Below are 26,339 nucleotides of genomic sequence, written 5' to 3' on the forward strand. Positions count from 1 at the left end.
CAGGGAGGAGGTTACGTGCGAGGATCTTTTCATGGAGGAATTTATCACGAGGAAAGAGAAATTTGATGTAGGGGATGAAGGATTTTCTAGCAATATTTAACAATGAGAATATAAATATATTTTTTTACAACTTGAAGTAATAAGCAGCATTAAAACTTAAAATGAACTTAAAATATTAAATATATAAGGAGGTTCGTCTCCTCAACAATACCTTGCTTTTTACGCTAAAGTATTTTTTGTAATTTCAACTATTTATTCTACGGCCTTCGTGATTCAGGGGTCATTCTTAAAGATTTGAGACAAAATTCAAGCTTTAGCGTAAATAGCAAGGTATTGACGAAGTACTGATTTCATATACGTAATGAAAATACACAAATATAGAAGATCATTACGTAAGTTAATTCGTAAAGTACGTATGTTTATTACTAACAAAAACGTTCATAAAAAAATAAATAAAAAATCTAGTTGTATTTTTAAGTAACCAAAAGTTGGAGGGCAGCTAGGCCTCCTCCCCCACCCCTCTTTTTCATCACAATTGTCCCATCGAAACTATGAGAAAGTCATTTAGCAACAAAAAAATTATGCGATGAGCCAAAATCAAAACATGTATTAATTTAAAAACGTTCAGAAATTAAATAAAAAAAACAACTTTTTTTAACTGCAAGTAAGGAGCGACATTAAAACTTAAAACGAAAAGAAATCACTTCGTATATGAAAGGGATTTTCCCCTCCTCAACACCTCGCTCTTTACGCTAAAAATGTTTCTTATTGTTTTAAAAAGTAGAGTTGTGACAAAGGGTCAAACTTTATCGTAAAGAGCGAGGCGCCGAGGAGGAGACAACCCCTTTCATATAAGTAATTCTGTAATTTTCTGTTCGTTTTAATGTTCAGTAATTTCTGTTCGTTTTAAGTTTTAATGTCGCTCCTTACTTGCATTTAAAAAAACTTGTTTATTATTTAATTGAGTTAAAAGGGCAACAGTTTTCAGACCACAAATCCGATTTCAGATCATCCCAATTGTCTCTTATTCCACGAACATTCAGATAAAATACATTAAAGCTACTATTTAAAAAGAGTGAGGGCATTTTATCACAATGATCAATAGTAGCGTGATAATTGCAACTAGAAATTAACCATAGATTCAAGGAGAGTATCAAATATGTGTGCCTCTTTCAGATACAAACAATAAACCTAAAAAAAGATCTCTCTCTAAATTAGGCAATGATACAAAAAGTCAAAGGGAGTTTTCACTAAAATATGACATTAAATGTTGGTTTGACTTCTCACTTCTCTCATACTTTGCAATTGAATATGGGCTGGCACATACGCAGGGGGGGGGGGGCCTTCAGGCCCAGGCCCCCCCCCCCTGAAATTTTTCAAATGTTTAATTTCCCCATGGTTTTTTGGGATTTCTGGCAAAAGTAGGACATTTTTTAAGAATCTAGATACATGTATGAAGTTTTTTTTGGGGATTTTACAGCATGCAATTATCTGATCAGATTATCTGATCAGTCACTGCCCAATTATTAACCCATTTTCTGTCTAACTTTTTACCCTCTTTGAAGTAATTAGCGATTGTACTGTTATTTTGTTTTGTAAAAAGATTTTGCTTTCCACAACGAAATAGAATTATCCTTGATATTATGGCGTTTTGAGGATAAAGTACAGCTTTTAATGGATTAATTTTGGAAACTATCATTTTTCATTAAAATCGACGTTTTTGCAATAGAAGAACTACCCCCACAGCACCCATATTGCACTATTAGCCCTAAAATTTCCCTTTCAGTGAGATATAATAGATTAATCTCCGGTTTTAAATCGCTATGAACATAACCTGAGTCTAAAACGTACTTTTGAGGCCTCAGTCTCCTTCCCCCATCCACCACAATACTACTGATTAAAGTTAATCTGTATTTTCCGATATACTTGCTTTTTGCATTTATTTAGTTACTATAAAAAAGTGCTACTTTGTATCTGCTGTTTCGAAGGTTTTGGCCCCCCCCCGAAATAAGTTCCTGCGTACCTGCCTGGATATGGGCTTAAGTGAGAACCGTGAGTGGTTTATTATCACATTTGTTTTTTTTTTAATTTATAAATGAAAAATAACAGGTACTTATGAAATATTCTATTTTAGTCAGTTGCAGGAAAATTTTCACTTATTTAGTGTTTTGTTATCAGAACGCTTGCAGTACAAATGCCACCTTTATTATGATTGCTCAATTTAACTTTCCTCCAAATCACCTCCTCAGAGGCATAGCTCCAGCATTATAATTGGAGAAAGGTGGTCAAGAGCGATTTATATCCAGATAGTCAAGGGGCATGATCTATACAATTTTTTTTCCAAATAATTGGGGGAAAGGGTTTGTCTTTTATCAAGCACAATCTCACACATATTAAGATGAGGGGTGGAGTGGAAAAAACTAGTCAAAGTGACAAACAACAGGCATAGTTTATAAAACAGCGAAAGAGGTTACCGTAGGAAGAGTTTCAGTCCATTATTTAAATAATGACTTTCTAGACATGTTTTTTATTACGTTTTTATAATGCTTTAGAGTCGTATTAATGTAAGTGCCCAGAATTGGCTCATCAGGCTTCATCATAAATTCTTGGAAAATTTCTTTTCGTTGTGATAAATTCCTATTCGATTAAATTTCAGTAAAAAGTAAAAATTGTTATTTCCAAAAATATGTTACTTGGGAAATGATTGTTACTAAACAGTCTTCTCAAAAGCCTAATTTCTGGTTTTAGGCAATTATGAGCTAAGGGTTGCTCTTTACTAAGTTACAGCAAGGATTTTGACCATGATCTAATCATGCCGTGTTTCTACATTTTTGCTGTGTTATCTTTGCAAACGATTGAGCTAGTTGAGATAGCCCATCAAATAGAGGATGTGAATGCACCTGACTGTGATCAGTGCTACCATCTGTCTTATATAAAGCCAATAGGTAGACCGTCCGAAAAATACATACATTCGAGAAAAATCACTCTAAAGTGTTGCATGACACCTAATTAGCTGTCAGGTAAACGTCCCTTCTTCTTTTTGTAAATTTTGTAAAATATGCTAACGTGACAGGATATTCCTAATTGCAGAGCTTCTGGTAAGTCAGTGTTTCAAAGGTGTTGTAGCTACGCAGTTATGATTCAGCCTTTTCGTTATCTTTCGGTAGATCATTCATTTTACCCGATCATTTTTGGGCCGCCACCATTATCACGTTGCCATCGATCACTTGTCTCAACTGATTATCGGACCAAAGCGGTCAATACCTTTGAAGTTACATATGGTGCAACTAGTGCAAATTGAACTCTTACTGTTAGTTTTGGTATTCCCATGCAAGGGGAGTCCAAGGGACTACTACATCAGAGGTTAAGGGGGGCTTGCCTCCTCATATAATTTCTACTCGGTTATACTTATGTCCAAGTAATTTCCTATTACAACTCGACCACTAAGCATCGTAGTCAGAGATAGTTTTAAGTTGCACCAACAGATAGCACTAAATATTGCGGGTGATTTCAATTTTGAAATTTTCCTGTAGGCTTGGTTACGGTGGTGAGCCTACATCAAAGTATTCATCAATATTATTTGGATAGTAGACAAGCCTACCAACAGGTTTCCTTAGTGCTATAACAGTTAATAAAAATATAAAGATGCTAATAAAATCACCGTAAATAACAAAATAAATAAATAATTTTAGCGATAAAAATAAGAAAAAAATCGAGCAATAAATTGCCAAGACTGACAACCCTGTTGTCATTATTTATTTCACACTTGAATAGTTAATAGTCACTTACTTTTTCAACTTTAATCTAAAGTAGTGCCGTTTTTTGACAGCTTTTATATAATTTACCGATTCCTTTTGTGTGGAGAGAGAGAGAAAAGTCATATTTTACTTTACTTTTTTATGGAAGGACATGTAACTCTTAAATTAATTGAAAGACGTAAATGCTGTCTAATATGATTGGCTACTTAATACAAAAGATTCTAAAAATATTGCATTTTGGTGGAAAACTATGCTACTAAAATGTGTTGAATATGCATAGCAAATTTTGCAGTACTAAAGTTGAACAATTTTATTTTTCAAATTTCGATTATAGAAAGCCAAAAAAAATTTATCAAGAAGTGATGAGTGTTTCTAAATCTTAAAACAAACATATACTTTTTTGACTAGCACACAAGCATCTTTGAACCCGCTTAATACCCTATCGTTATCGTACGCTATCATTTGTCCTTTGATCGAGATAAAATAAAACCAAGGTTTATTAACTGAAAGTAAAGAGCAACTTTAAAACATACAATGAACAGAAATTATCCAACATGCGTCCATGGCTGCCCCTTCCTCAGCCCTCACTCTTTACGCTAAAGTATCAAAGCTCTTTAAAAGTATTTTTCATTCACTTTCAACAGTCTTACTATTTGAGCAGTCTTTCATATAAAATTGTTACAAAAAGACAGACTTTAGCATAAAAAGCGAGTAGAATGCGTCTTCTGGACACTATGGGGCCACCGTACCAAGATCCAAGATCTCCTGTTTGAGAGTAATGTGTTCCTGCTTTGCTCATATATGGGTCAATGTATCGAGCTAACTGAGTGACGGTTATCGTCCACGTGTTCAACTGGATTATCCTGGACTGTTGTATGAAGGAGGAAGTCACCTGGAGATTTTCAAAGGACAGCAAGAGGCACTGCAGTCTTACATTGCCTATCATAGCTAAAAGGTTGCTATGGCAGACATCCAAGGCCAAGAACCAGTATATAAGCAATTTTTGTATAACAGCTTGAGTGAACTCCTTGAAGATGAAAAACATGTTTAACCGGGGTTTCCATACTGAATCTTTACATAATAGATTATTCAACAATTAATTTTTACATATGTATCATGATCGACGCACATCGGTCACGGCTTTTTTTTCTTTTTTTTTAACGCCATTTACCCAATAAGACCATTTGGTTCAACGATTGTATTTTCTTAAAATTCGACGGATCTAATAGGATGTTCTGACACCTAACATTCTCTTGCTCGTGACCAACCTTTCCTATCAAAACCTGCCCCTCAAAAGCCCAATAATCCAAAATATCCTCCTCCAAAACCCTCCTCTCTTCATCCCCGCATTTTTTGGATCTAAAGTTTTCAACTTTATTTTCACGTCTTTATAAGACATTGTATATAAGTGTAACAACAAATTTGATGTGACATTTTTTGGGTATCAAATGCAGAGGTATCTGCAAATATATATATATATATATATATATATATATATATATATATATATATATATATATATATATATATATATATATATATATATATATATATATATATATATATATAATCTATAAGAGGCGTAGGAGCCTGGTTACTAAAGTCCCGAAATAGTAAAATAAACGTCCCAAATAATAAGTTTCAGACATCACCCACCAATGAAAGCATAAGAAATCTAGCTAAGAAAACCCTAGCTAAGAAACATAGCTAAGAAATTAGCAAACTAAACACCTCAAATCATAATTTTCAAACAATACACGCTTCTGAAGAGCTTAGAACCCTTGCAATGACAGTCCCGAAATAGAAAACTTAACATTCCTAATAATAATTTCCAGACAACACAAACCTACAAAAGGCTACGAAACATTACAGAATAGGCCAAAAAATAGCAAATATAAGACCCAAAATTATAAGTTTCAGCCAACAAAAACATTCAAAAGGATAAGAAACCTTGTTCAGAAAAATCGCAAATTAGCAAACTGAGCAAATTTTGGATCTTCTCCCTATTATGTCAGGATCTAATCTTTACCCTTCAACTACGATTCCAACAAGAGTAACAGAAAATACACATTCACCGATTGACAACGTTTTTTCTAGATTATGTCCAGCGATGGTATCAGTCATCACTAGCGACATATCCGATCACTTTCCTATACGCACTGTCTTCAACACACAGCGAGGATGTCAACTGCGCTCGTAACAATAAACCATCTTAGACTCTTAAAAGATGAGTTAAATGAAGTTTCTTGGGACAGTGTCCTAGCGAAAGAATATGTGAACGAAAGTATTGAAATTTTCCACAAAGCGTTTGTATCTGCACATAAAACATACTGTTTCAAAGATAAACTAAGAAATCGTGGAAGAAAAAATATACGAATGTGTCCATAGGTTACCGAAAGCTTACTCACGTTCATAAATTTTAAAAACAAGTTATGGGCAAATTAGAGAAACCACCCAAACCGTAAAAAATCTAGAGAGATATGACACGTATAAGAAATGCCTTCATTCAGTGCCGATGAAAGCAAAAAAAATTATATGAATAACAAACCCTTGGAAGGTTGGAAAGATGGACGAAAAGTCTGGAAGGTCATTAATTTGGTTTTGCAATCAAATGATAAGAGAGTAGAATTGCCTTCTAGACTTTTTGTCAACAGAGAGGCTGTTATGTAACCTACTTAGGTTGAAAAAAAACTCGGTACATTTTTCACAGGAATTGGAGAAATTACATCTAATCCTGCGAGTAGTCCCCAGAAACCTTAAAAGCATTACCTTGGCTCAGCATGCACCAAATCAATGGCAATAATTCCTGCGACATCAACTGGAGTAGAGCTAATTGTAAAGACCTTGGAAGGTACATCAGCATCTGGATTTGACCGGACACACACGAAATACCTGAAAGCAGTCCTCCCTTATATCCTAAAGCCATTAACTTATTTCGTAAACTTGTCTCTAAGAAGTAGTGTTTTTCCTTCGATACTAAAAAAATCAAGCTTACTCCCTCTGCATACAGGTAACCCACAGGACGATCTATCGAATTTCCAACCCATATCAACATTTTCTGTTTTTTCAAAGTTTTTGAAAAACCCTTTCAAAGACTACTTCACCAGTTTTTTGAAAAAAAAGATTTTTTAATAGTCGTCAGTTCGACTTCAGACCAGGTCATTCAACAGAAGACAATCTGGCATCCCTAAGCTGATTCATCAACGGGCACTTCACTCAGGTCTTCTGCCAGCTGCTATATTGCATACAATCTTACTGGGAAAGCTGGAACATATTGGAGTGAGAGGGATAGCCCTGCAATGGTTTCGAAACTTACCTTCAAAATAGGTGGATTCACTTCGAAGGATTGACATTCAAAGTATTGACCTGAATTGGGGGTTTCCATGTACACTTGATATTATAAAGAGAACTGAATCTAAATGCAATCGGTCCACGTTTAGGGAAATCATGGAGAGTGGAATCAAGATAAGTCTAAAACAATGCTGCTACTAATTTTACTAGCAAAGGGATCTATGCGGAGAGTATTTCGTTAAAGTACTAAAATTGTTAAGCTAAAATTTAAGTATTTCTTAGTTACTTTGAAGAACTCAAATTTTAAATGTTACCTTTCTTTTAACTGTCATAAATCTGTACGTATATTGTTGAAAATTATGAGAGGAAAATTGTGTTGTCTAAATATAATGTATATACCTACTTTTACCTTTCAAACAATGAAATAGCTGGTCACAAACTTGGTTTTTACAGTCTCTTTAAGTAGAAATTTCTTATCTTTGTCGTTTTCAGCGTCTATCGTGACAAGTTGAATGAAGAACTTAGTCAACCTTAAAAACTTAAGTATGAATTTTATGGCCCTTGCATGACTAGCTTTCCCTATAAAACATTAAAGATAACGCAATCTTCATGTTATATCTCTATGAAAGGATTGAATTGATCTATGAAAAAGAATTTCACCTAAATATTGCTTTTCGATATTCAGGTAGCTTTTGATGACTGGATATGTCAGTTCTCCTATCTTACAATTTTATTATAATAAATATCGGGTTCTAACCTCGAAAACAATGGGTTTCAACAGGGGGCTCGACAGTGTTATATTACTTCTGCTTGAAAAAAGTTACAGCTCAATGTTTTTTTTTTAATATTTTCATTGTCCCACATTTGTTCTGCCAAATAGGTCTGCCTAAATATTATATAGAATGCAATCTAGATAAAAGTGCCATACTTATTTTATTGATGCACCCAAAATCAAAAAATCCCCCAAAACCAAGGAGCTTTTATGTCGAATGTCATTTTCCTGGACATTGTCCACCTTGATACTGAACGCTTGTGGCTCTTCCTTTACTATAAAGAAGGCATGCCATTCTTTCTTTTCTAAAGATATTAGATATCACGACTTTAATTTCTACAGAATTATTTATAATACTTTTCATCCTTTTAGTATCCCGAGTTTGTTATGAAAGTTGACAAAATAATGCAGATAAAAAACGAAATATGAAAACTTATATCAAATCTAGTTATCTAAAATGAATCTCAGTTCTTTAGGCAAACACCATTTAAATAGTCCCGACTCGTATTGTAGGACTAACTGTCTCTATAAAAATGCGCATCATACCCACGTCGTATCTCTCTAGAAGAATAAAATCGATCCAAAAAAAACAAATTTTGCTGAATATTGCTTTTCAATATTTCTGTTAAGCTTTCGATTAATGCATTTATGAATGATTCCAGGAACTTCTCTGAAAGCTTTAATTAGATGGATTTCAGTGTATGATGCAGTTATACCTCTCAATTAAAGTGTCGGATTATTCGACTTAGAGTAAAAAAACAAACCTAAAAAGTTAAAATCAGATAAAGTAAAGATAAAGTAAATTAAGTAAAAATATGTTTTAATAAATTTTTTATTTTTAATAAAATTTTAATAAATTTAAGTAAAGATATGAAGTGTATATGAAAAGAATATTTTCTCTGAAATTTAAAACTTATTCAGGAATAAAGATAAATATAGTTATGTTTATCCTAGCAGTAAAAGTAAATTAAGGAATTTCACCAAAAAGAATTTAAACCCCCATTTTTTTTCTTGAGCAGTAGTGGGGACTGTATGACCGTCGAAATATGTAACCTGATATAGTTTTCGCAATCATTGTTTTACTTCATTCCCCTCGTCAAGGCGCGCTTGAATTGACCATCTTTTTCCTATGCCACACACAGGCCTATCATTTGGGGGTAGGAAGAGCCTACTATCCCCCTGAATCTAGAAAATTTATTTATTTGTTTTTTTAGCCTTTTATTTTTCATAATGACATGATTTAATGATCGGTTAACCTAAAATGTAGCAGCCCAGGAACTGACACGTACGCAGGGGAGGCCTTCCCCCCCCCGAAATTTTGTGAAATGTTTAATTTCCCCAAGGTTTCTTGGGATTTCTGGCAAAGGTGGGACATTTATTAAGAAGTCAAGTCACTGCCCAATTATTAAACCCATTTTCTGTCTAACTTTTTACCCTCTTTGAAGTAATTAGTGATTGTAATGTTATTTTTTTTTTGTATAGAGAGTTTGTTTTCCACATCAAAATAGAATTATCCTTGATATTAAGGTGCTTATCCCCCCTTTTCAGGATAAAGTACAGCTTTTAATGGATTAATTTTGGAAACTATCATTTTTCATTAAAATCAATGTTTTTGCAATAGAAGAACTACCCCCCACAACACCCATACTGTACTGTTAACCCTAAAATTTCCCTTTCAGTGGGATATGATAGATTTATTACTGGTTCTAAATCGCTACAAACATAACCTGAGCCCAAAACGTACTTTTGAGGCTTCAGCCTTCTTCCCCTTATCCGCTACAATACTACAGATTAAAGCTAATCTGTATTTTCCGATATACGTGCTTTTTGCATTTATTTAGTTACTAAATAAAAAAAGTACTACTTTATATCTGCTGTTTCGAAGGATTTGCCCCACCACCCCGACAAAAATTCCTGCGTACGTGCCTGTCCAGGACAAAAAAAAAACAAGAAGAAAACAATATTTCGCTTTATTGAGATATTGCAAAATTTATTGTATCATGGCGACAGACATATGCCAAAATAAGAACATGAATTTTTTTAACTTATATTAACTGTACATTAAAAACCTTTTAATTTACTTCAACTTTCTAAAAACTCTTCAAAAGTACTGAGGATAATATAGGCCTTGGACTCTTTATGTGACACAATTTTATTATTATTATTTTTTTTTTGTGAGAAAGTAGAAGAGAGGTGGGAATGAAAAATCTGATACTAATACTCTATTTTTACAAAAACACAGGCTGACTTATGTAGTTTGTCAACCTAAAGTATATTAAAATTATTTATAAAGGTTTATTGTAATCTTAAAGAGAACAAAAATTAATTTCAAAAGCAAAAAATTTTTCTGATCGAAGTAAAGAGTAAAGTTGAAACTTTAAGCGAAAAAAAAAATGCTACATATTCTGCAAAACTAGTTCAAATAAACTTATAGGTGATTAAAATTATTATATTATACTTATAAACTATTATATTAAAAATTATTATTTAAATTAAATTATATTATAAAATTTAAATTATTAAAATTAAATTATTAAAATTTTGATAAATTAAATTAAATTGTTAAATTAAATTATTATAAGATTAAATTATACTAAAAATTATTGCAGATTTATGCTCCCTGTACAGGTTTTTGGTATTAAATAACTTTCTGAGACCGCACTGGCTAATCATGACAAAACAAAAAATCACAAAGAAGAGAGAAACGAGGGAGATAATAGCCAGTGAAAAACAGAAGAATTTATTATGCAAATATTTCGGTTGAGACCTCCACTGAACTGTCCTTAGTATAGAATAATAGAAAATAAAGTGCAGATTAAAGTACAAAGGACATTAAAAAAAAAATCAAAATAAACACCGAAACTAAAATAAGGACCCTTTTGAAGCAACGATGAAAGGGATAACTGAATATAAAATACAGTACTGAATGCCATTTCACAATTTAATTTCATGTAAAGCATTCGTAAAGGATAATCGCTTGCCAAGTAGGGCATTGATACCAGGTAGGTTATCAGGTAGGGTCTATTAACACCCTAAGCTCCATAAGAATCATAATGAAGGATCATATGAAAAAAGTAAGTTCAAAATTAATTGCAAAATTTTCAGGTTCAACAGGAAATTTTAATACAGTTTTATAGCAACTTTGTGTTAAAAGTTCAAAAATATAACCAGAATTTGTCGACAAATAACAAGTTTGTAGTCATTTGTTTTACGACTTTTTATTTTTTTTTTCCTTGTAAAATCTACTTCAAAAACTGTTACAGGAAAACTGTAGTTTAAGGATATTTGAACTTAGCTTGCAAAGCTTAAACAGGGGTTGCAATAATAATTTATCAAAAACCTTTATATGATTTACCCTCGTTATTCTATTTTTAGTGTAACTGCCGAAATTTGTGGTCAGCTGAAATTTGCGTTTAATAACCTCTTTTGTTTTCCAGACCAAAGCTGGAGATGTTTGAGCAGTACTGTGCAGTAGACGTATCAACCAAGACGTGTGATGGACCCACAGAAGGTTGTCGAAGAGCGGTAATTGGGATTCTAGGAACTGAACTACGGACCTCTTGTGCTTGCCGGGCACATGATGTTGGAACCGTGTACAGTTGTATTGGATGGCAAAGGCTGCTTTGGATTAATCCGTGCGTTAGTAAGTGTCAGAATGTAATTCTAAGAGATATTTTACATATTTTTGGAACGTAACACAAGTATGGACACTAATTCTCCATGGAAGGATAAAAATCTGCTTCTGAATTTTGTAAATATTTTTCATCAGATAAGACTTCGGTTATAGACACTCCTAGAATATTCCTTTTGCTGGTTGGGGAGGATTAGCCCAGCAATTATATTTCTAAAGCAAGGAATATATTTAAGTCAATGACTTTTTGTGCCTAGAAAAAGTCTTAAATGTAATAAGACTTTGATTTTTTATGTTCATTTTGCCTTCCAAGAGGAGCGGGACAAATGCCCATTATACTCTTTTCAGTTATGCATTGCCTGGATTTTAATTACCAGGTCGCTTTATCAGGGACAACGGTCCAGCGTTACCTGTATTAAAGAGCCATGAACCTTAAATATATTATTTATATTTTTATTATCTCAGAGCAACTTCACGTAGAAGGGGTCGTTGTAGAAGCTTTGAAGTGAGCCATTCTATTGAAAATTGAAAGGTATGTTGTCCTTTTCAAGAGTCCAAAGTGATCGAGGGAAACTAGCCCCCCACCATGCCCTTTTTAGCCATCTTTCCCCCAAAGACAGCTGATCAAAATTTTCAGAAAGCCATTTTTGTTCAAATAGTCGGAAGGTCGAATAACTATGCCTCCAGGGATGACATTAACCCACATAGCCCCTAGAACAAAGGCTGCAAGCTTTGCAAAGAAAACTTAAATGACAAAAAAAATACTATTAAAGAAATAAAGACTTATATTTTTAACCTAATTTAAACATACAAATCCAAAAATTAAAAAAATATGTATATTGGAATAAGAAATTACAAACCATATTTTACATATAGTCTAAAAATTCAACTTGTGGTGGCGAGGTATAAACAGAAGCGTAATTTACCGAGGTAATATTTATATATGGAGGAATTCAAACTAGCGGATATCTTTATGTTATTGACGTATTACAGGCTGTTTACCTTTTTGTTGCCATGTTTTTATTGTAGCAGTGTATGTAACTTACCACCTTTTTATAGACGAGTTTTTATTTCTGGGAAGTTTCTTTAACTATTTTTTGTTATAATAGGTGGATCTCAGTCCCGATCTTTCTCTTTCTGTTTGAAATCTGACAAAAGTTTATACCTTTTATAGACTAAAGATGAAGGGGGGATGAAACAAGAGAACTTTTTCCTTGATCATGTGACTTATGAGCCGTAAGTCTTATTTATTTCGTGTGATCATATTTTAAAGACTTTATTCACCCTAGAGACAATTAGGTTGAAATTCTGTTTCAAAGCAATTTTTAAACCAAATAGCATTTCATTTTTGCTTTCAAACATAGATATACTATCAATCAAAATAAAAGAATCATTCTGAGGGGAGTTACAAGTCATCTAATAAGATTTTTATTTGATTTGTAAGCTAACATAAATGTTAGGTTTTTCTTTTTAAGTACAAGGAAAAGTTTTCCCTTTTAAAGACTCTATTGCATGTTGGAAATAATTTGTCGAGTAAAATCTTAGGAAGAGCATAGAATTTAGAAAATACACATTTTAAAACCAATGCTGGCGAACAGAGCGACCATTAACACCGGATTCAAAATCCACCGACGCAAAGGAAATTTGTTGATTCCAAGTTGAGCATTAGCTGAATCAAACAGTTCGGGGTAACGAACTGTAGTAAGGAGCGACCCGGCTCAATAGAAACCAAAACTCTAAAAAATTGAATTTTGATATCAATAGCTACATCAAAAGAATTGCATTTTAATGCTGATTTTAAATATATAAGTTTCATTAAGTTTAGTCTTACCCATCAAGAGTTACGAGCCTGAGAAAATTTGCCTTATTTAAGAAAATAGGGGGAAACACCCCCTAAAAGTCGTAGAGTCTTAACGAAAATGACACCATCAGATTCACCGTATCAAAGAACCCTACCGTAGAAGTTTCAAGCTCCTATCTACAAAAATGTGGAATTTTGTATTTTTTGCCAGAAGACAAATCACGGGTGTGTGTTTATTTGTTTGTTTGTTTGTTTTTTTTTCTTTTTCCCAGGGGTCATCGTATCGACCAATTGGTCCTAGAATGTTGCAAGAGGGCTCATTCTAACGGAAATGAAAAGTTCTAGTGCCCTTTTTAAGTGACAAAAAAAATTGGAGGGCATCTAGACCCCTCCCACGCTCATTTTTTTCCCAAAGTCAACGAATCAAAATTTTGAGATGTCCATTTTGTTCAGCATAGTCGAAAACTATAATAACTATGTCTTTGGGGATGACTTACTCCCCCACAATCCCTGGGGGAGGGGCTGCAAGTTACAAACTTTGACCAGTGTTTACATACAGTAATGGTTATTGGGAAGTGTACAGACGTTTTCAGTGGGATTTTATTTTGTTTGGGGGTGGGGCTGAGGAGAGGGGGCTATGTTGGAGGATCTCTCCTTGGAGGAATCTGTCATGGGGGAAGAAAAATTCAATGAAAAGGGCGCAGGATTTTCTAGCATTACAATAAGAAAACAATGAAAAATAAACATGAAAAGTTTTTTCAAATGAAAGGAAGGAGTAGCATTGAAACTTTATAACAAACAGAGATTATTATGCATATGAGGGGTTCTAAAAATTCTTTAGCATAAAGAGCGAGGTATTTAGGAGGAGATAAATAACTCGCTCTTTATGCTAAAGTATTTTTAGTAATTTCAACTATTTATTCTACGGCCTTTCTGATTCAGGGGTCATTCTTAAAGAATTGGGACAAAACTTACGATTTAGTGTAAAGAGCGAGGTATTAACGAGGGTACAAACCCCCTCGTATACATAATAAAAATATAAGATTATGAAAGTTTGTTATGTAAGTTAATTCTTAAGTTACGTATAATTTTTACTAATAAAAACATTCGTTAAAAATTAAAAGTTGTAGTTGCCTTTTTAGTAACTGAAAAATTTGAGGGCAACTAGACCTCCTTTTCCACCCCTTATTTCTCAAAATCGTCTGATCAAAACTAAGAGAAAGCCATTTAGCCAAAAAAGAATTAATATACAAATTTCATTTTAATAATTTATGTGCGGAGAGCCAAAACCAAACATGCATTAATTCAAAAACCATCAGAAGTTACATAAAAAAAACTAATTTTTTTAGCTGAAAGTAAGGAGCGACATTAAAACTTAAAACGAACAGAAATGACTCTGTATATGAAATGGGTTGTCCCCTCCGCAATCCCTCGCTCTTTACGCTAAAGTTTCACTCTTTGCCACAATTCTACTTTTTAAAACAATTAAAAGCTTAACGGAAAAAATTGGAGGGCACCTAGAACCCCTTCCCACGCTAACTATTTTCTCAAAGTCAACGGATCAAAATTCTGAGATAGCCATTTTATTTAGCGTAGTCGAAAAACCTTATAACTATGTCTTTGGGGACGACTTACTCCCCCACAGTCCCCTTGGGACGGGCAACAAGTTACACACTTTGACCTGTCAAACAGTTCGTGGTAACGAACTGTAGTAAGGAGCGACCCAGCTCTAAAGAAACCAAAACTCTAAAAAATTGAATTTTGATATCAATAGCTACATCAAAAGAATCGCATTTCAATGCTGATTTTAAATATATAAGTTTCATCAAGTTTAGTCTTACCCATCAAAAGTTACGAGCCTGAGAAAATTTGCATCATTTAAGAAAATAGGAGGAAACACCCCTTAAAAGTCGTAGAATATTAACGAAAATGACACTATCAGATTCAGCATATCAGAGAACCCTATTGTAGAAGTTTCAATCTCCTATCTACAAAAATGTGGAATTTTGTATTTTTTGCCAGAAGACAAATCACGGGTGCGTGTTTATTTGTTTGTTTGTTGTTTTTTTTCCCAGGGGTCATCGTATCGACCAAGTGGTCCTAGAATGTTGCAAGAGGGCTCATTCTAACGGAAATGAAAAGTTCTAGTGCCCTCTTTAGGTGACCAAAAAAATTGGAGGGCACCTAGGCCCCCTTCCACGCTCATTTTTTCCCAAAGTCAACAAATCAAAATTTTGAGATAGCCATTTTGTTTTGAATAGTCGAAAACCATAATAAGTATGTCTTTGGGGATGACCTACTCCCCCACAATCCCTGGGGGAGGGGCTGAAAGTTACAAACTTTGACCAGTGTTTACATATAGTAATGGTTATTGGAAAGTGTGCAGACGTTTTCAGGGGGATTTTATTTTATTTGGGGGTGGGGCTGAGGGGAGAGGGCTATGTTGGAAGATCTTCCCTTGGATGAATCTGTCATGGGGAAAGAAAAATTCAAAGAAAAAGGGCGCCGGATTTTCTAGCATTACTATAAGAAAACAATGAAAAACAAACATGAAAACGTTTTTTTCAAATGAAAGGAAGGAGTAGCATTGAAACTTAAAACGAACAGAGATTATTACGCATATGAGGGGTTCTAAAAATACTTTAGCATAAAGAGCGAGGCATTTAGGAGGAGATAAATACCTCGCTCTTTATGCTAAAGTATTTTTAGTAATTTCAACTATTTATTCTACGGCCTTTCTGATTGAGGGGTCATTCTTAAAGAATTGGGAAAAAACATACGATTTAGTGTAAAGAGCGAGGTATTAACGAGGGTACAAACCCCCTCGTATACATAATAAAAATATAAGATTATGAAAGTTTGTTACGTAAGTTAATTCTTAAGTTACGTATATTTTTTACTAATAAAAATGTTCGTTAAAAATTAAAAGTTCTAGTTGCCTTTTTAAGTAACCGAACAATTGGAGGGCAACTAGGCCTCCTTCTCCACCCCTTATTTCTCAAAATCGTCTGATCAAATCTAAGAGAAAGTCATTTAGCCAAAAAAGAATTTATGTACACATTTCATTTTAATAATTTATGTGCGGAGAGCCAAAACCAAACATGCATTAATTCAACAACGTTCAGAAATTACATAAAAAATCTAGTTTTTTTAACTGAAAGTAAGGAGCGACATTAAAACTTAAAACGAACAGAAATTACTCCGTATATGAAATGGGTTGTCCCCTCCGCAATCACTCGCTCTTTACGCTAAAGTTTGATTCTTTGCCACAATTCTCCTTTTTAAAACAATTAAAAGCTTTAGCGTAAAGAGCGAGGGATTGCGGAGGGGACAACCCATTTCATATACGGAGTAATTTCTGTTCGTTTTAAGTTTTAATGTCGCTCCTTACTTTCAGTTAAAAAAACTAGTTTTTTTTTATGTAATTGTTATATAGATTGACGATTGACCGTAATATTTGGACTGAATCTACGAGAAACTTACTGTATTTTCCTTTGAATACTTGCATTTTAAACATATTTTTTTTGAATATATATAAAGCGTACACGAAATATATATTAATTAGTTTTTTTTAGTCAGTTTTTGAGAGAAAGTCAGGTCGGAGAAACGCCGACTACACCTTGGGTAAAGTTGGAACTGTTGGGAAATAATTTGTTTTATGTCACCAACAAACACTTTATGATTCATGCTTTATAGTTTTGAGTGCTTCTCACCCACTTGAAGATACAAATAGGCAATACTTATGAAATTAATTACTGGATAAAGTTTTAGGATTCGTTAGCCCTGATTCTTTTTGTGGTAATTGCTATTTGTTCCATGCTTAAATTATTACATCACTTTGTGTTTGCTCGTCTTCAGTTAAATATAACCCTTCAAATTTCTATAGAAAGCTGAATGGGGAGCTAATAGACTCTCCTTTCTTTTTTGATCAACAATTTAAAATCCATTTGATCCCTCCCCTTGTGCAATACTCTCTCAAATTTGGTTACTTAATCCGTTATTTTTTCTTCTCCAGCTTTTGCAGATGTGGTGTTTTGATAACCTGGACACAAATAAATTATTTTTGTATCTCTACCCTTTCTCCGATGACGATCGCGGGTCAACTTGTTCACTCTATCAATATTTCCTGGAAGTTTCAATTTAGTATTGTAACTTGTTCCTATGATTTTCCATTTACGCCATTTCAACAACCCAGCAGCACATAGTTCCTTGTTGTCTATCTTGTTTATCCTGTTGTCTTAACTCTACTTTTTACAACAGTAAAAAACTTTAGCGTAAAGAGTGGGGCGCTGACGAGAAAGCAGCCCCTTTCATATACGAAGTAATTTCTTTTCCTTTTACGTTTCAATGTCGCTCCTTACTTTCCGTTAAAAAAACTTGTTTTTTTATCTAATTTTTCAACATTTTTTAATCAATGCATGTTTTGATTTTGGCTCTCCGCAGATGAATAATTAAAACGAAATTTGCACATTTATTTTTTTGGCTAATTGGCTTTCTCATAATTTCGATCGAATGATTTTAAGAAAAAAAGGAGCGGGGGAGGAGGCCTAGTTGCCCTCCGATGTTTTGGTTACTTAAAAAGGCAACTAGAACTTTTAATTTTTTACGAATGTTTTTATTAGTAAAAGATATACGTAACTTACAAATTAGCTTACGTGACGAACTTCTGTATTCTCATCTTTTTGTTACGTATATGAAGGGGTTCACCCCCTCGTCAGTTCTTCGCTCTTTACACTAAAGCTTAAATTTTGTCCCGATTTCTTAAGAATGACCCCTGAATCACAAAAGCCTTAGGATAAATAGTTGAAATTACTAAAAATGCTTTAGCGTAAAGTGCGAGGTATTAGGAGGAGGTGAGCCCATCATATGCGTAATAATCTCTGTTTGTTTTAAGTTTTAATGCTTATCCTTACTTTCAGTTGAAAAAACTTTTTTATATTTATTTTTTTATTGTTTCTTTTTTAAATAATGCTAGAAAATCCTGCACTCCCTTCATGAAAATTTTCTTCCCCCATGATAAATTCCTCCAAGGAAAGCTCCCCCAGCATATACCCCTCTTCTCATCCCCCCAACCGAAAAATCCCCCAGAAAACGTATGTACGCTTCCAAATAACCATTACTATATGTAAGCACTGGTCAAAGTTTGTAATTTGTGGCCCCTCCCACGGGGATGGTGGGGGAGTAAGTCGTCCCCAAAGACATATTTACAAGATTTTTTGACTACGCTAAATAAAATGGCTATCTCAGAACTTTGATCCGGTGACTTTGGGAAAATAATTAGCGTGGGAGGGGGCCTAGGTGCCCGCCAGTTTTTGGTCACTTAAAAAGGGAACTAGAACTTTCATTTCCGTTAAAATGAGACCTCTCGCAAGATTCTAGAACCACTGGGTCGATACAATCACCCCTGGGAAAAAACAAAACAAACAAACAAATAAACACGCATCCGTGATCTGCCTTCTGGCAAAAAATATAAAAGTCCACATTTTTGTAGATAGGAGCTTGAAACTTCTACAATAGGGTTCTCTGATACGCTGAATCTGATGGTGTGATTTTCGTTAATATTCTATGACTTTTAGGGGTTGTTTCTCCCTATTTTCTAAAATAAGGCAAATATTCTCAGGCTCGTAACTTTTGATGGGTAAGATTAAACATGACGAAGCTTATATATTTGAAATCGGCATTAAAATTAGATTCTTTTGATGTAGCTATTGGTACCAAAATTTCATTTTTTAGAGTTTTGGTTACTGTTGAGCTGGGTCGCTCCTTACTACAGTTCGTTACCACGAACTGTTTGATTACGTCTGAAATGCTATTCTGCACGGAATATTTTTTAACCACAACAAATACAATCTATTTATCATATGAATACCTTCTTAATCATTCATATTTGAGATTTTGGAGAACTGGAGATATTTGATTTCCTCCAGGATTACAAAGTTCGATTTTAACTAGATGGACTAGAGACTAAAATTTGCCAGATCTTTCACCATCACTGAAAACTAAATTTTAATTTTCCTCGCCCCACCTTTCCCCTTCCTTTCTCCGAAAGTGTCAAAATGTACACGCTATCCCTTAATTTGTTCCCAAGAAACTACTGACACGATATTTTGATGACCTGAATACACGTAGTGTCTTTCAATCAAGCCTTTCCCCCTTCCCCTCTCCAAGTCAAAATAAAAATAATTCCAAAATCCACTAGATCTCCCAGCCCTCCAATATTCTTTCAATGAATTGTAATTAAGTCATTCCAAAGATTTTGTAAATAATTTGAAAAAGCAGATGCGCAGACCGTCTTTGATTTACACAGGTACATATGAAGCGTTCAGATATTGCTCTTAGGCAGGTCTAGAACTCTTGGCTTAGTGAAGGATCCGTAAGAGCTACCTCAAAATGCACTTAATTAGAAAAAAACATGTCTTTCCCATTTCCTGAATGCTTTAGAACCCTTCCTCCCATAACGTCAACAAAACATGATCGTCTTCGCCAAAAAAATGGTTCCCAAAAATTTAAAGCTAGTCATACACCCAGGATCAAAATGACCCCCCTCCCCGCTTTGTCAATATAAAATGCATGTATAAACGATGGGTAACTTGGATGATTTCCAGCTCTTGTTCCAGGTGATCTGGGGGTCTGGTAGCCCATAGTTGACCTCCCTAACTATTGAGAACAAAATTGTTATCTTTAAATTTTGATTAGATGTCTTGGGAGCATTAGGGAAACGAGTAAGAAAAGTAGAAAAAAAGTAGAAAAGCTGCTATAAAATTGACAGAGTTGGGGCAAACTCAAAAGCTCAAATAAAGCAAACCATACCTAGCTGGCAAAACTAGAATACCAGCCTAAGGATAAAAATTCACTCGAGGCAAAAATCCCAGTTTCGAAAGTCGTCTTTTTTCGAGATATCGAGTTTCGAAATGATATCGAGTCTGAAAACTCTTGGCTTAGTGAAGGATCCCTAAGATTTCAAATTACCCAATTCTTATCTACAGCAAGATTAATGAGCCTTTCATCGTTGTCACAAATTGTTCCTTGGCCGAAGGTACTATGCTAAGTTAAGGCCTTGTTTGGTCCAACTCTTGCATTCCAGTCTTCATATCGTTCCAGGTCGTCATAAACATAAAGTTTGCTTTATCAGTCACATTTAAGGTCAGGGCGTATGCAGATATGACTCTTAGGTTAATCTTTCCCCCCCTAAGATGTGCTCTACAAAATCTTGCAGGTACTGATTCCCACGCTATAATTGCAGCAGCGGAAAAGCCACCTCCCACCAAACCAGAGTTGTTCTAACTCATTTGCAACTAGTATTTTGACTGCTTCTGCTATTACTGATCATACTGTTCCACGATCAGATCTTTTCACGGATTTGCTGTCTGGGAGGGGTATTTGATTTTTCGCCCCTGTCACCTTCCATGATTGGAGCGCGTCACTTACTGGGGACGCTGTAACAATATCTGGAATATTAATGTTCGGCATGTTGATAGATGTTTTATTGGAATTTTTGAAAAAGGAAAAAAAATGTCAAAGAATCTTAAAGAAAATCACACCACCAGATCCAGCATATCAGGGACCTACGGTAGAGGTTTAAAGCTCCTATCTGCAAAAATGTGAAATTTTGTATTTTTTGGGAGAAGAAAGATCACGGATGCGTGTTTATTTGTATTTCCCCAGGAGTGATTGTACTGATCCAGTAGTCTAAGCCCATCGGAGAGGTTTTATTCGAACGGAAATTAAAAGTTCTAGTGTCCTTTTTAAGTGACCAAAAGATTGGAAGGTCATTAAGGCCCCTCCCGCACCCATTTTTTCCAAAATGGTCTGATCAGATTCTTGAGATAGCTATTTTGTTTATCATACTTCAAAGGCTTAATAACTATGCCTTTGGAGATAAAATGACCCCCAACAGCCCCTGGGGAAAGGACTTCAAGTTACAGAATTTTGCCGTTGGTTACGCATCGCATTTGTAACTGGGAAGTATGCATTTATTTTTCGGGTAGGAAGGGGATGAATTTTCTGCTGGGACTTACCCCTTGAGAATTTTTCATGAGAAGAAAAGTTTCCTGGGGGGAAATTTTCAGGGGAAATTATACACTGAAGGAAATTACCAGAATTCCTACACGAAATTCGCTTTATATGTCTTCCTTTCTCTTTGCCGACTCAATTTTGCGCGTGGAGATGTTAGGACTAATTGTCTGGAGTAAATTTTTATGGAGATTCAATTGTATGGAGGATATTTCCGTGGGGAGGGATTTTTTTCGTGAAGTTGGAGCTAGATTTACTGACATTATTTAAAAAAACGATCAGAAATCAAATGAAAAGTTTTTTAAACTGAAAGTAAGAAGTAAGATTAAAACAGAAATTATGACCTAAATGAGGGGAGATGCCCCCTCCTCAGTATCTTTCTCGTTACAATAAAATTTTAATTTTATCCCAATTCTTTAAGAACAACTCCTGACGCACAAGGGTCGTTTAATTAGAACAAGAAGAAGCTTTCCTAAAAATATTAAGAAACTTTAGAGTGAAAAGCGAGGCCCTGAGGAAGGGGCTAACCCTCTCGTATTCGTGATAATTTCTGTTCGTTTGAAGTTTTAATGTCGTTCATTACTTTCAGTTGAAAAAACTTATTTTTTTGTTTTAATAATGAATTACTTCGGGTCTCCGGCATATTATGTATACAATTATTACAGAGCTGCAGTTCACAGGCGTTGCGAATTATTACACTTACCGCGACTTACTGCAAATTTGCTACTTACCGCAACCATAATAAACAGCAGGTACGATAAAGATCTCTAGGAATGACAATTCAGTCTTGTGATTCTTTTCTTTATTTTAGATCACTAGCAACAGTGCATAGCCTCAAAATAATTTACAGGGGATTTTACAGGCTTATCAGATTATAAGCTGTAGTTTTTATGAATACCTTCTTTGTGGAAACGAAGCAACTCGAACAATGCAGAACTCCTGTTTAGTGCAGTCTAATATTCTCGCTTAGCTGATTTCTCTTTGCAATATCTTGCTAGGATAAACATTCCCTCGTCGTACAACTTTTAGAACTGTTTAAGAGAAACTTAGACGGTGCTTCTTATTTTATGGCAAAACTTGTTTTAATATGTTGAAGTAAGTTGGTTAGTTAGTTAAGGGGCATGCAATGCCTTATAATGCACTACCACAAAACCTCATTCCAAACTGAATGATTAACTCCCAAAAGTAGAATGTTTACTGAACTTTCACTCAATTGTTTCTTATTTGAGTTGCTTTCAGCTGTGTTTTTTCTGAAACGATTTCTCAGAAAAAAAAAACCCTGCCCCAATGCAATTGAACAATATTAATGCTGCGATAATAATTGCTTGTGACAACTGTGTGTTCTATTTGAATTTTTTGAAAAATCTGCTCAGAAATTTTTCAAAAGCTCTTATACAGAGCTCATAAGAAATGGAAAACTGAAATCAACGGAAAACATAAAACCTAAGCACAAACATTTTGAATAATGCATATCAAATGCTAAATTAGTGGTATTATTGTGTTTATTGGGGTGGTGAACATTTATTTTATGTATTTCAAGACGACATCTGATAAATGAACTATCTTTAAGAACTTTTTCTACCAGTTTCTTGACACGCTATTTCGGCGCTCTTTTAGAATAAATCTGGATTTATCAGCAGTATCAAAATCATACTAAGGGACGGTAAGGGGATGAACCTTCCTCCTCCCCTTAACAGAGTACCCTTTTGTTGAAAAAAGAAACCTGTAGCTAATGTCTTGGGCACCTGCCACATGGAGAGCATATACCTTTTACCTTAACCTTTGCATTTTAGCCTTTGGAACTAAAAGTTGCCTTTTTTGTTTAAAGTGAAATATTTTCACTAAACAATTTATTTACCAAAAACGACTGTTAGAAAGCTCATGTTTTCGGTTTCCTATTCTAATTATATCTATTAAAAGAAAAAAATGGATGGATATTGTGAATACATGCTTTTGCAAAACAGAACATTCACTCAAATATTTGTTTTTACGTATTGTGCTAGCCTTAGAATGAAAAGTAATGCATTTAAAAATGCAAATTTCGGCCAGCATTCTACCAGAATAAGAGTTTGTTTTAACTTTTGTTGACTTAATTAAGTTACTAGAGACAGTAACTTAATTACTATCTCTGAAGATTCTTGAATATTTGCTATGAAAAAAAAAAGAAAAAAAAACAGACAGGAGATTGAAATAAAAAAACAACATTTTCTTTAACATAAGAATAGAGGGGAATTAAATCAAATACATGTAAGAATAACAAAAGTTAAAGAGCGTCTTCAATCAAAATGCTCCTTCAATGTTGTGATAGGTCCATCATATATGCAAAGGTAAAAATAGCTAAATTTTGAGAGATAAGCTGCACTTCCAAAGATATAGATAGTCTTAGATTTTTCTAGCTGATTTAACATAGGTTTGCACTATTATTTGTAATATTTCGTGTGGCCGAGCAAATGAGGCTATAAAAGCCAATTTTTAAAACACCGTCACAAGCCCTATTTTGGGCTGTGAACTCAATTATCAAAGTATCCACCCATTTCTATACTAACTCAAAAGACTAATAATGCATGAACATGTTTTTTATGACTGCCAAGCTCGAAGTTTCCTATATATTTATAAAAATAAAAACATAATTTTTTCAGTTTTGGACCCAAAAAAACGCAACTGGAAAGGTTGAAAATCAACTCGGCTCAAAAATCCAACTGAAATGCATCGATAATGTCAATTTTTTAACGTATAATTTTTGGCGTATTATCTATACTAATTAATAATAAAAATAATTTATTTATGACCCACTCGTTTTAACAATTTAAGCGGAGTAGAAACACTAAAGGAAAGAAAAACAATACAACACAGACAATACAATCTAACCAAATGGTGGTAAGGACCCAAACGTTGACAGGCATCAGCACCTAATCTAGTATGAAGTTTTTTTATAAACAAAGGTAATATCAGTGGCACAAAACTTTCTAATAATCTTACGATTTGTATATGAACGTGGCAGATACAATAAATATTTGCAATAACGGAAATACAGAACTCGTATATTTTGTAAATCTTGAGAATTAAAAACGGGCGCAAACAGGCCAGAAACAATACGGAATGATCGCAATATGTAGAATAAAGTCTGGACAAAGCCTTCCGTGAAAATCTGCTTTGGCTCGGGACCATTTTCGCGTACTCAATTTTAAGTTTACTTTTAATATCATTAAGCCTGCAAGATCGAAAAGCCGGTAAAGATGAACAAATACTAATACCAAGCCACCGAATCGAAGAAAAAAGCTTTACTGAGAAAGAACCAAAAGCAAGATCCCTACTTTGATGTTTATCATTAAAAACTAAATATCCCCTTTTTCCAGTAGTAAGTTTGAAGCCGGTTTCATCAAAAGACTTAGAAACAAACTGGGTCGACTTAATTAGACTAGATTTAGTGCGGCTAATCAAAAGTAAATCATCTGCAGATCCAATATACGAAAGATTTGTTAGGTCTAAAAAAGATGATGGATTAATACTTGGCAAAACAGAATAAAGACAAGCATTAAAAATATACGGGGATAGGAATCCCCCTTGCCTAAGACCAGAATGGATAGGGATATTACCAATGTAACTGTCACCTGACTTGAGTCAAACATGTGGATTAGCATACCAAAAACGAAGAGTTGATAATAGACACATTAGCACCAAGTTGAATTAAAGAATGCCAAAGTTGGCTAGGGTATATTGAATCAAATGCTTTTGAAACATCTAGTGCACAAAAATGAACCTAAAAAATGAACCTCAATGATAAAAGATGTTACTCGGGCAGTGTTTACTAGCCAATTTTTTCGTTTTGCAAAATGTTTGCTAATAAGTCAGAAATGTATTCTTTAGAAACACCAAAGAAACAGCTTCGATATTTTTCCCTTCAATTTCATTCAAGGTTGTACAGTCTTCAGAGAGATAACTTGATCTGGGAATTGTCAGAAAACAAAAGAAGCATTCCTTGAACTTGTCTGTCTGTCAGGAGATAAAGACATCTTTGGAGACAGTAATGTCATTATCCACTTCGTTACCAGCCAACTTATCTGGAAGCCGTCTTTCTTGAAATTAGACTGTTTTTATAGCCAAGAAAATAGATTGAAAACTCCTTCCTATAGATGAGACATTATATATTGTTCAAGCTACTTCGTGTTTATCCTCCTTTTCATATATTTTAAATTTTGTTCGATTAGTCTTAGCATATTAGTCTAGAAGTAGCATATTATTAGCAGTAGCAGTATTTGTCTAGAGGTACGAAGGGCATAGTGCGAAGGGCATCTATATTAAAATATAGTTAGGCCCTGGAGGTATTCATACCTAAAAAGTGCAATTTTTAAAATTTTCTTTTGTTTATTGTAAAATTGTGAGGTTTTTATTGCAGCACCACGTTTTCGTCAGCATTGCTACGTTAGTCTAGCACATTATTCTAAAAGTAGAATATTATTAGCAGTAGCAGTATTAGTCTAGAAGTATGAAGGGCATAGTACGAAGGACATCTATATAAAAATATTTTTAGCCCCTGGAGGTATCTTAGGTCAATTCATACCTAAAAAGTGCGATTTTTAAAATTTTCTTTTGTTTGTTGTAAAATTGTGAGGTTTTTACTGCAGCACTACGTTTTCGTCAGCATTGCTACGTTAGTCAAACAGTTCGTGGTAACGAACTGTAGTAAGGAGCGACCCGGCTCAATAGTAAACGAAACTCGAAAAAACGGAAATTTGATACTAATAGATACATCGAAAGAATCAGATTTTTATGCTGGTTATCATATTTAGTCCTACTTATCAAAAGTTACGAGCCTGAGAAAATTTGCCTTGTTTTTGAAAATAGGGGGAAACAGCCCCTAAAAGTCATTCGATCTTAACAAAAATCACACCATCGCATTCAGCGTATTCGAAAACCCTATTGTAGAATTTTCAAGATCTTTTCTACAAAAATGTGGAACTTATTATTTTCAAACAGTTCGGGGTAACGAACTGTAGTAAGGAGCGACCCGGCTCAATAGTAATCGAAACTCTAAAACATTTTAATACAAATAGTTACATCAAAAGAATCGCA

General features: G+C 34.2%; 1 protein-coding gene across 1 annotated transcript in view; it reads left to right on the forward strand.

Annotated features, from left to right (window-relative positions):
• LOC136037579 (uncharacterized) overlaps positions 1-26,339 on the forward strand; it is a 178,402-nt gene that overhangs the window by 59,919 nt on the left and 92,144 nt on the right. The window contains exon 4 of the mRNA XM_065720300.1: positions 11,259-11,464. Coding sequence (XP_065576372.1) covers positions 11,259-11,464 — 206 coding nt within the window. The remainder of the gene's footprint in view (positions 1-11,258; positions 11,465-26,339) is intronic.

This window comes from Artemia franciscana, chromosome 17, assembly GCF_032884065.1.
Source record: "Artemia franciscana chromosome 17, ASM3288406v1, whole genome shotgun sequence".
In the NCBI taxonomy this organism is placed as follows: Eukaryota; Metazoa; Arthropoda; class Branchiopoda; order Anostraca; family Artemiidae; genus Artemia; species Artemia franciscana.